This window comes from Ctenocephalides felis, unplaced genomic scaffold (genome assembly GCF_003426905.1).
Source record: "Ctenocephalides felis isolate EL2017-DRISC unplaced genomic scaffold, ASM342690v1 CF-g0.4_SCAFFOLD_02985, whole genome shotgun sequence".
In the NCBI taxonomy this organism is placed as follows: domain Eukaryota; kingdom Metazoa; phylum Arthropoda; class Insecta; order Siphonaptera; family Pulicidae; genus Ctenocephalides; species Ctenocephalides felis.
In genome coordinates, this window is record NW_020539139.1 from 1,452 (window position 1) to 12,793 (window position 11,342).

Sequence of the window (11,342 nt, forward strand, 5' to 3'; positions counted from 1 at the left end):
GGGGGGGGGGGGGCGCTAGAAAAAAGTTGCATGCGGGCGCTAGGGACCCCAGGACCGGCTCTGTATATATATATATATATATATATAGGCAGATTAGAATCAATATATATATATATATATATATATATATATATATATAAATAAGCATTAAGACCTGAATACATACACACAATTTGTGAATGATTTTAATGATGTACTCACCGTCCTCTATTAAAACCACCGCGTATTGGCCTACCGCCTCCATGGTTCCATACACCATATCCAGAATGTGGAGGTGGTCCGCCACCATAGCCACCTCCACGACCACCATACATTGCGCCCCCTACACCTCCTCCGTACTACCATAACTGTAATAAAAAATAATGATAGCTGAATAAAAAAAAAAAATTAATTAAAAATTATAAAATAGTAGAAACAATTCTATAAAAAATTTGTAAATTGCTTTGAATTGTTGAATACTGCAGCATATAATTTGTCATATTTTAGTTATCTATAAATACAAAATAGTATTACTTACGGGTGGTGAACCATATTCTCCATTCTTCGCTGTTGAGCATTTCCAGCATGCTCGGGCAGCTGCGGTCTCTTAGGATCTTTTAAGTAATTATTAAAATATTCAACTTCTTTCCTGACTTCTTCTACCTTTTCTGCATGTTTATTAAAAATATGTTTTCTTATGAAATCAGGACCTTTAAACTTTTTCCCTGACAATGGACATAACCATTTGTCCTTTGACAATTCTTGGGTGTTTGCTTGAACAAATTTTTCAACTTCTCCATCTGAATCTTTAGATCCTAGTTTTGCAAGTTCTTCAGCATCTAAAGTTTGGTGTGGTTGCAAGAAAGTGGACATCTTATTTTCAAATAATCTAATATAATCTAACAAATCATTTTGCGACACTTTATTAGCTGGAGCTGGACCTCGAGCATGAATGATTCCACATCTGAAAAAATATATAGTGCAAGATAAATTTCCTGAAGCAGTTTACATATTAAACAAATCAAAAACAAGTTAAATTTTGTAGAAACTTTTTTTTATAATACAGTTTAAAAAAGTTTTTAAATTTATTGGCTCTTTTATTCAATTTAAATCATACAGATAAAGGTGAAAAGATTTGAATAAAGAAAGTGAGAAAAAGTCAAATATGTTTGTAACCTTGGCATTTCTTATCAATGCTTGAATTAAACTACAGTTGTAATTAAAATAAATTTCTTATTTGTTATCCTATTTTTGATAAAAGCAAAAAACCTAATGTTAAATAAAATTATATATACCTATTTGGCATTTCATCTTCATAAGGGTATTCGCAATGATTATAAAAATCTACAGAATGCACCACTCGTAAATATAAAATTAATTTATCGAGCACTCTTGTCAATTGTGGATCTCTGTCAATTGTGTCTACCACTGTTTCAGTTGGAGTTTCAGCATTTTCAGAAGTGTTAGTCTGGTTTTCACCTAATAAATAAATTAATTACATTAATAGGATTATTTGATTATTAGCTGGTTATTTTGGGTTCACCATTCACCAGTAAAAAAAAAGAAACATGACTAATAATACATTGCTATTTATTCTATTTAATTGAAATTTAATAAATTTTTATTGAATTGAAATGTTATATTTATTAATATATTTCACAATATACACAACCACAATATTTTTCTTTTATTAATTTCGAAACAAAAACTCAGCTTCTACATATCATTTAATAAAATAATATTAGAGAAATTAAAATAGAAACAAATAAAATACATCTTGTTTAGATATTTGATCAAAAAAGAACCGTTTTTTTCATTTATGCAATTATCTTGTACATATTATATGCTTTAAAGGAATTGTTAATCAATTTTATATATTACAATAAATTGTATTACCTTTTTCAGAAGAACCTTCAGTTGTATTAGCATTGGCACTATCGGTCTCTGATGTATTTGTTAAACCTAATAATTCATCCTCCTCTGCTGATGCTTCCTCTATCAAGTAGTCAGTAATATTTTGCAATACTGGATTTTTTGAAACCAGGCCAAATGACTGAAATTAGTATGTTTAGAAATTATTTAACATTAATAAATAAGAGCGTTACATGGCTAATATAACAGTCAATAAAAATTAATACACTTACATTATCTTCTGGTGTCTCTTTAGGATCATTTTCATCTTTCCATAAGCCAGCTTTATTGTCCAGATTATGAGCAATTCTTGCACAAAGTTTTATATCAGACCTGACAACTTGTTTGTGTGCAGTGAGACCACTGACCGCTCTAACTCTCCGAGATAAGTCACGATTCACAATTGCACCGAGTTCACATTCACGCAACTATCACATTAAAAAATAATCAAGTAAAAATTTTTGTTATTCATTAAATAATAATTTAAATTTGTAAAAAAAACTAAACATAGTAACTGGATACATATAAATTAATAAATTAAATTTTTAGAAACTTAAAATTTGAATATGAAATCTACCCATATATAGATATATTTTTGCTTAAAAAATAGATACATTTTTGAATACAAACATTGATATCAGCAAAGTTAAGGTAAATAATTATTATAATTAGCTACTACAACTATTTGCTAATTACTCAAGACTTAGCTGAAGTTATTAAAATTTAAAAAATATGTGTTTACTTACCCTGATATTGTTGAGATTCCAACAAATATCCTTAATATTTACTTCTCTTCGGAATGTTAACCAACCCCTTCTATACCATCTTCGCTCTTGCAATGGATCAGCAATAGCAACGCGTAAATACCCTTGATAACGCTTACACATCTGTAATAAATAAGAATTTCAACAATATTTAAACAAAACTTTATATTGTTTTATTTAACTTACAGCCTCAACTTCTTGTTTTGTGATAGTCGGTGACAAATTCCTGAGAAAAATTGATGTGGTTTTGTGTAAAGCAGCTCTTGGAGGAGGCTCCTTTTTCTCAGTTTCATCTGATTTGCTTTCTTCTCTATCTCCATTGTTTCAACTTCTTTCTCAACTTTAGTTTCATCATTTTTTTCATTTGAATCATCTTTTGAGGATTTATTTTCATCATTCTGATCATCTTCTTTATCAGACTTATTCTGCAATCAGTTAGGAATTGTACTGTTCTGTTTTTATATTTAGTTGGAAATGTAAAATGAATTTTAATAAATGTTAAACATTTTTTATCATAATAATTTAGTGTTACGTGAGATACAAAAAGTATGCTATGCTGTAGACCATACTGTAATAATAAAATTGTGTACTTTCCACACTTTTACTCACCTGAGACTTAGTGCTTTCGTCATTGTCATTGTCATTTTTATGAGCATCATCTGAATCGGAATCACTGCTGGACTCACTAGCCGAACTATCACCATTTTCCCCATCAGTACCAGATGAAAAATTTCGCTTGCGTTTTTTATTTCCTTTTGATTTATTTTCTTGTTTTGTGTGTTCCTTCAATTTTATAAATCACATTAAAATTGTATGTTGTTGCTAAAGTGCATGCGCAAGCTTATATATGCTAATACAAGCTCAATTGGGGGATAGAATTGTTAAATTTTATAACATAAAATATTTAATAAAAGTTTGAAAATTTACATGCTTTATGTATGCTTTTCAATGCAGAGAAAATAAATAAGATTTTTTTTAAAATAGTATGAAAATATATACCTTTTCACTCTGCTGATCAGAATCTTTTTTGGATCCATCGAGCTCTTCACCCTCATCTTTTTGGCCCGCGTCAGGTGACTTTGTTTCATCTGATGTTTTAGAAAAATCATTGAGTTTTAGTTCTTCAGATCCTATGTATATAATTTTTATTGTTATTAATTTTTTTTTTATAATAGTGAATTTCAAAACTTACCTTCATTTTCATCGCTTCCAACTTTTTCTTCTTTTACATTTTTATCTACACTTTCAGTGGGGTTTTTAGTATCAGCCTCAGGTTTATCTAAAGTAGTAATATTGAAAAAAAGTATTAATTCATTGTTACGTTTGCAATGCAAAATTCATGTGTGAATTAATTTTTGATACTATATATACAACTACTATATGCTATAATATAGTCATTTATAAATATTAAATAAAACACTTGTTATAAAAAAAAAAAAAAATTGAATGTGAACCTAACAAACCTGTAGCAGCATTTGGAGCTGAAGAAGTATCCTCGTCCAACACCTTTAAATCTTCGTCGGTGCCACCCTCAAGTTTGATAACAACAGTGTCAAGTAATCTAATTATCTTATCGGATTGATCAGAATCCACACTTACAGATTCAATCACCCCTCCTTCCAGGAGTTCTAAAAACACATTAAGACGATTCTGAAAAAAAAATTTTTTAGATGTAACTTCAAGAAGTCAGTCATTTTTCTAAAAACAATAAAAAAAACACATAAGTTTTTTTTAAATATAAAATAAAGTGAAATATCTCATATAAGTAAGTACATACTTGAAAATACCTTATGATAATAGGTTTAAAACTTATACTCAAAAACTACTCAAAGAGATATTCTTTGTTTCCAAATTTTATTTAATTTGATTTGAAGATAAGATTGAACTACACATACCTTTAAAGAAGCAAGTTGTTCTTCACGTCTCTTTAAAGATTCTTCAGGATGGTATTTGATTTTGAACCTGAAAGATTATATAATAATAAGTTTAAGGATGTTCAAATTAATTTGCAGAAGTTTGAAGCCTCTCTATAATCCATTTCACATGTGCCACTCTCTATAAATTATACTAAAATTTGTTTCCCAATACTATTATACATTGGGTGATATTTGTATGCTCATGTTGTCTGATATTGATAAAGGTATATTATCAGTTTCTGTATATGCAGAAAGTATAGTAAATTATAACAATAGACATATGCTCTAAAATTTGAAAGCAACAGCAATAACTTGTATGCTAGAATGTTTTATAAAAATTATTAAAACATGCTTTTTGTAATAATTTTATAGTTAAACAAAAATATATACATAAATTATCAACTATACAGTAATACCTCTCACCTGTTCTTGATATTTTTTTATTTCCTTAACACTAAACCCTATAAATCGAATCATAAATCGATTTTTATAAATAAATGAAAATTCGCGTTAACCACAAAGCATTGCGCGCTTTGGGCTGTAAATATTTCGCAAACGTTAAAGATAAATCATATGATTTTACAATACAACACCTATGCTAATAAACTTATTTCGATGTAAAACAGCCACTTTTTCTTAATGAAACGTAATTTCAACAAAATACAAGTGAAGAAATATTTATGAAAACGAGGCACAATTTTTGCAGCCACTCTCGATAATTTTGCATTGCTGTGAAAGAAATTTGTCATTATATAATCATAATATGTTATTTCGATGAAAGAATTATTATTAGTGCTAAATAAGGTAAGTGTAAATATTGTTTGATTAACTAATTGAAAAACTTGACCATCACCTAGAGAAAAATTGAAACAAAATAAATTAATTATAGCTGTAACAAGTATGAAAACTAAAAGTAATAAAATTTTATGCTTTCACATTATGTTTCAAATTAAATTTCTGTGTAACACAGCAAAAAAAAATTCTGCACCTTGGAAGAATGTAAATGCAGAGCATGCTTAAAATATTTTTCACAAGATATTTGTACATACATAATTATTTTAGATATTTCATAAATTATTAATGTTTAAGACATTATTAAAGAAAATTAAATACACTTTAACAATTAAAAGAAACTTTTTATTATAAACTTGATTAATAAAAGTTAAGTAAGTGTAGTGCATAAGAATTGTAATATATATGTAATATATATTTAGCATTTTGATTTTGAACTATATTTAAATCTGTATCATATGGAGCAATATCAAATCACTTATAAATTTCAATTTACTCACCATTCCTCATCTTTATGTGCCACAAAGAATTCGTTCAGCTGTTGCCTTCTAAATTCTAGTTTGTATTCTCCATATTTTTTTACTGCATCATCATCAGTAATAGCATCATCTTGGGCTGCCAAAAATGCTTTAAAAGACATCATGGCTGGCTGCGTGTCACCATTGTTAGCAGCCATATTACCTCCAACATTACCCATGTGAGAATCTAAGACTGCTCCTCTGTTGAAGTTAAAAATTAAAAATTATCAACTATAAAATGGATCCATTATTCAGGTTGCCTACAATCTATGAATCTATTATTCGAATTCATAATTGAAGCTTACCTATGTGGTACATATCCTCCATAATGATCATGATGAGGCCATCCATAGCTTCCATAGCCATCGTGCATACCTAAAAATTTAATATGTTTACAGTAAGTTTCAAAATGCTACTTATATTTCTTATATGCAAAATCACATAAGGAAATTCATAACAAATATATTATACAGACTTTTTTAGAAAGTCTAATATTTTCCTTATAATCTCTCCTATGTTAAAATGCATGCTATATTCAAATAAAATTGTTGTGCAAATGGTACCCTTATTTTTATGGTTGTTACCATATCTAGGTCTTGCATCATCCCAGTCTCCTCGCATCCTTTTTACTGGTGGACCATCACCACCTCCTCTTCCTGGCGGTGGTGAATAACCCCCTCTTCCCCCAGAGCCTGATCCAACAGCTGCACCTGCACGATAATCCCGATAATCCCTTCTGCTCCTAAATAAATAATAATGAAGATACTTCACATTATTGCAAAAGAAGGATATTGTATATAATATAAGAAGGATAAGTCACATAATTTAAATTTAACAATTACAAGTCTTAATTCTGGTAACCTCATTTTATCTTTAATAACATAATTTCAGTGACAGTATACAAATAAATCATACGATATACCTTTTTTATATTCTATTGAATTCGCTATAAAATAACATATTAATGATAATTTCAAACAGAATCAACTGAAAATGAAAATCATAAATTGTATATCATTACAGTAATAATGAAATTATTTCATTCAAAATTTTATTATACATACCAATATTGATAGAATACACTCCGCAAAGTAGGACTTATGAGAGGTCTGGAAGAGGATCTAAGGAATTAAGTTGGAAGGATGTGAATTAAAATGAAAGAAATTAGGATACTAAAGAAATAATGAAAGGATGAAGTAAATATAAGGATAAAGCTCTATTTCTAATTCAAATATCAGTTGTTACTCTAATTATGTAAGTGTAAGATATGTCTAATATATATTATAGATATCTATCTAATTATTTCAAAACACTATGATTAAAATTCATTATTGAAATAAAATGTAGCTCATATTAATGCTTTATTTGTTATTTAAGGCGAAAAGGTAATGCCAACACATTATATGTGTAAAAGTTTGTAATACATTAAAATTAATCTGGCACATCGTTCAAATACATTCGCAGTGTGTTTTGATTTTACTGATTGTGCTCCAAGCTTTATTAGAGCTAAAAATCTATTGATGCTCACCTGTCAGGCCAATCATCTCTGCCCCTGTTTCGGTCATCACGACTTCTTTCGCTGCCTCTATAGCCTCCTTCAGAGTTGCCCCCAGTTCCACCGCGTTCTCCTCTAAACTTATCACGACGTTTTCTATCATACTCGTCATCACTATCGCCCATTTTTACACTGATTTTGGAAGATATTTATTATTTAAACGTTTAGCTTCTATAAATATATAGAGAATATGGTTCATAAAGCGCTTATTTGCTGTTTCTAAATACCTGAGATGACGACGCTAAATGTTTAAATTTGGTATTTTTAATTTTCTATCTTGAAATATTCGAAACTGATTACAAAAATATTTCTCGTTAACCTAAAACAAAAGCTGACACTGCAAATGACGACGCTCGAACTCAAAGTCACAAACGCTGATGTAGGAGATTACAGAACATGTAACACTTACTTAAATATTATCTATGGATTTACGTAAGGCGTCGGGCACATCGGACAAGTCCATGAAAATGTCCATAGATAAATAAGCATGAAAATGTCGTTGCCCTAGAGTTAGTAAAATGAGTGTGGTTGAGGCGGTTGAGCGTCGTAATAGAATAAATGTTAAAAATTTCCTTATCTATGGAATAAATATTTGTAGCAATTATACACATAGATAAAAGAAGAGTATCTACGTTTGTATGAGTAGATTTACTCGCAAAAATTTGAATAAGTTGAACCATAGATAAGTAAACATAACAGGTTGAACAGATTGAAGACTTGCCCATAGATAAAATAATGGTATATATGGACTTGCCTTTTGGTAGTTTTTTTTCTTGTAGCCATGTTGTCAGCAGTGTGTCAGGTGTCAGCTCTCAAACTTAAAGCAAAACTGTCAAAAATCAAAAAACATAATAGGAATAAGTTTGAATGCTCGTGGGTAATTTGGAAAATAGTAAATAGTTCTGATAAATTAAAAAAAAAACAATTAAGAAAGCAAAATATCTATGTTAAATTTATGTTATAACAAGAAATAAAAATATGGATGGCCCTAAAACTATTGTGAGTATTGCATACATTTTACATATAGTTTATTAACATTTTTATGGACTGCATCTTTTTCCTATTTGTCTTATGATAATGTAATTATGTTTTATACTTACAGACATACACACACATCAGTTATAAGGATTATGAATAATTTAATATGCAATATAATTTATTTATTGTTTACTTTCTACTAGTGTTTATTCAAACATAACTCATTTTTTAAAATGTCACATAAAGTACAAAATTGTTTACTGTATTTGTTATATTGTAAAATTTTGCCAATTATGCAAAATGTCCTTTATAAATAATTTTTAGGTTATACCAGATCCCGTTTGTAAAAGTTCAGGCATAGTTGCTACATGGGCAAATCCAGAAATTTTATCTGTCAGAGCTTATCAACATATCACAAGTTCTACAAAAGATACTCCCTCACCCTATGAGAACAAAGATATAAAAATCCACCACATAAGGAAAACTAACATTCTTCAAGATAAAATACTTCGTAAGCTTGTTAATGAATCTATTGGTAGTTTTCTATCAGTCCAACAGGTGTCTAATGATAATGCCCAACAGAAATTAGTGATTTTATCGAGACAATACAGGTCGATTATCAGAGCTTGTTTAGAAAACCTTCAAGAAAAGGTGGATAACTTAAGTCTCAATGAAGAGAAGAGAAGTGAATATCAAAACTATGTCACTATTTTTTATTCTGTTGAATGCCTTTGGCACTTATGTGAAATTATATTGATAGATTCTGTTCCTGGTAATATTATTGTTCCTCAGGTTAGAATGTAATTCAGATATTTCTCCAGCTTGAATCAAAAATATTATATATATAAATTTCATAATTTTAAGATTTTTCTTAAATTTTAGCTTTTATCTTGGATCCGTCTTCATTTCCACACGCATGAAACAACTGCATCTCATTATTAGTTCAAGGAGTAGGGCCCAATCGAATCCTGAATATTGGAAATGTATTAAGGGTCACTTAGTGCAAGGAAGAACAGATATTGTTCGAGCTTTGCTCAGTTACATTCTAGTGCAGACAGTGTTCCGTTTAATTTGGCTGATAATCTGTTAAAAACTATGCCAATGTATAATGTGAGTGATATAAACTAAATTTAAACTTTATTCTGAAAATTAATCAAATTCATTATTATTACTTGTATTTATATCCCTTAATTCTAATTGAAAGATTTTAAATTAGAATTTAAAAAATATTACTTATGTTAAATAATTAGTAACATTTTTTAAATCCTGATTTTTCTTTTGGTTAAACTTTATTAATAGTATTGTAAAGAATTTTCAGAATCAAATTCAAACATTTGCTGATGTTTATGAAAATAACGCACCCAATTTTACATAGAAATGTTTTTTTTGCAGATTTTTTTAACTTTCTTTGAAAAATCTTTTTTTAAATCAATTTTAAAAATATTTTTTTAATGAATATATATATATATATATATATATATATATATATATAGGTATATAATTGCTTACTTAGAATGCTAAATTTATTAGTGTTCTGTGAATTAACTTAATTACATTACTTTTAGATATATGGATTTGTTTCTGTAAGCGATTTCACTAATCGTTGGCGACATTGGTGTTTGAATTGCACAGCGCAAATTGATTCTAAGGCATTTGTAAGTGAAAAGAATTTGGAACAAATAATGAAGGTAATAACAAAAATAAGTACCCTTATTATTTAAATGAAGTATGAAATTGTAATCAATTAAAGAATATAAAGTAGATGTAGATGTATATTAGTAATATGTAAATGTTTTGAGCATTCCAAATGTTCTGTGTTTTTTTTTTTCAGTTATTAGTAGGCGATAACACTGCTTGGCGAGAGGAAAGAATGTTAAGTACTGCATGGTATGAACTATTTCCTGGTTGGTTGCTGTATACAGATCCTTCAGTAAAATGGTTTTCATTAAAACCATTAGTTCGAATTGGTTTATGAGTAATGAAAAAGAATCTTCTCTAACTCATCTTGATAAACTGATTTTAGCTGTGATGGAGTGTGATATTGAATTGGTAAGAATTCACAAGCGTTCAGTCTGTTTTTACATAACATTAATTTGTTTTTGCAAACAGAAATATTGAAAGATTAATTAATTTAAATAAAATATATCATTCTTTTATTACTAACCATTATTTTGTGCAAATAAAAATGTTTATATTAGAAGAAGTTATACATATATTAAAATGTAATATAACTTTTATTATATATTTATTAGCATATATTTAATAAATCCAGGTAATTAGGGAAATTCAACATATGTCAGACAATGGTTGGTTTGTAACACATTTTACTGACCTTCTGCCACCACTGTATAAGGCTCAATATTTTGGATAATAATGAAATAAGGTAATTTTAATATAAGCAATTATTATATTTCAAAATATTACTTGAATTATTTGCAACATATTTAAATAAGTAATATTTATTATGTATATATGTAGTGTTACTAATGAGCTTCGAGAAACTTTAGTATTAGAATATGGAACCCAACTGTTTTCCCTACCAGGCATGTGGGAACAGGATTATCATATCTAGATCATTGTCCAGAATCTGGGAAGCCACACAAATACTTTTATTATCAAGTTTACCCTTAACAACTGATCATCAAACAAGTAAAATAGTTAGAGCAGCCATGAATAGAGGCTTGCAAGAAGTCGGTAAGTAATGGTGATTATACGAAGGTTATTGAATAAGGATATTTAAAGATATGAAATATTTTTGTGTATTTTTTTCTCAAGAAATATAGCATACATACTTTTTTGTGTTTAAAAATCAATATTTAAAACTATATTATTATGATAATCTAGATTAACCTTTATTTGAACAATATTATGCATATATTTCATAAATCTAATATGTTAATATTTTAAAAAATTAATTTTCCGCTCACCT

At 28.4% G+C, this 11,342-nt stretch overlaps 2 protein-coding genes across 2 annotated transcripts; one reads left to right on the forward strand and one right to left on the reverse strand.

The window, feature by feature from the left end:
* Positions 1-322: 322 nt before the first annotated feature.
* On the reverse strand, positions 323-7,832 carry LOC113381679 (serrate RNA effector molecule homolog). Its single transcript, XM_026620430.1, is given in 18 exon segments — positions 323-347; positions 518-943; positions 1,275-1,401; positions 1,876-2,032; positions 2,118-2,318; positions 2,637-2,777; positions 2,841-2,965; positions 2,968-3,079; positions 3,264-3,437; positions 3,654-3,784; positions 3,847-3,933; positions 4,118-4,304; positions 4,550-4,616; positions 5,863-6,081; positions 6,186-6,255; positions 6,465-6,622; positions 7,409-7,567; positions 7,663-7,832. Coding segments are annotated over 17 exon segments (2,559 nt in total). The 5' UTR covers positions 7,561-7,567; positions 7,663-7,832.
* Positions 7,833-8,292: 460 nt separating this feature from the next.
* On the forward strand, positions 8,293-9,372 carry LOC113381680 (nuclear pore complex protein Nup75-like). The gene is made up of 3 exons (XM_026620431.1): positions 8,293-8,434; positions 8,738-9,205; positions 9,296-9,372. The coding sequence occupies exons 1-3, from the start codon at positions 8,414-8,416 to the stop codon at positions 9,353-9,355; spliced, it is 549 nt and encodes a 182-aa protein (XP_026476216.1). The 5' UTR covers positions 8,293-8,413; the 3' UTR covers positions 9,356-9,372.
* The last annotated feature ends 1,970 nt before the right edge of the window (positions 9,373-11,342 follow it).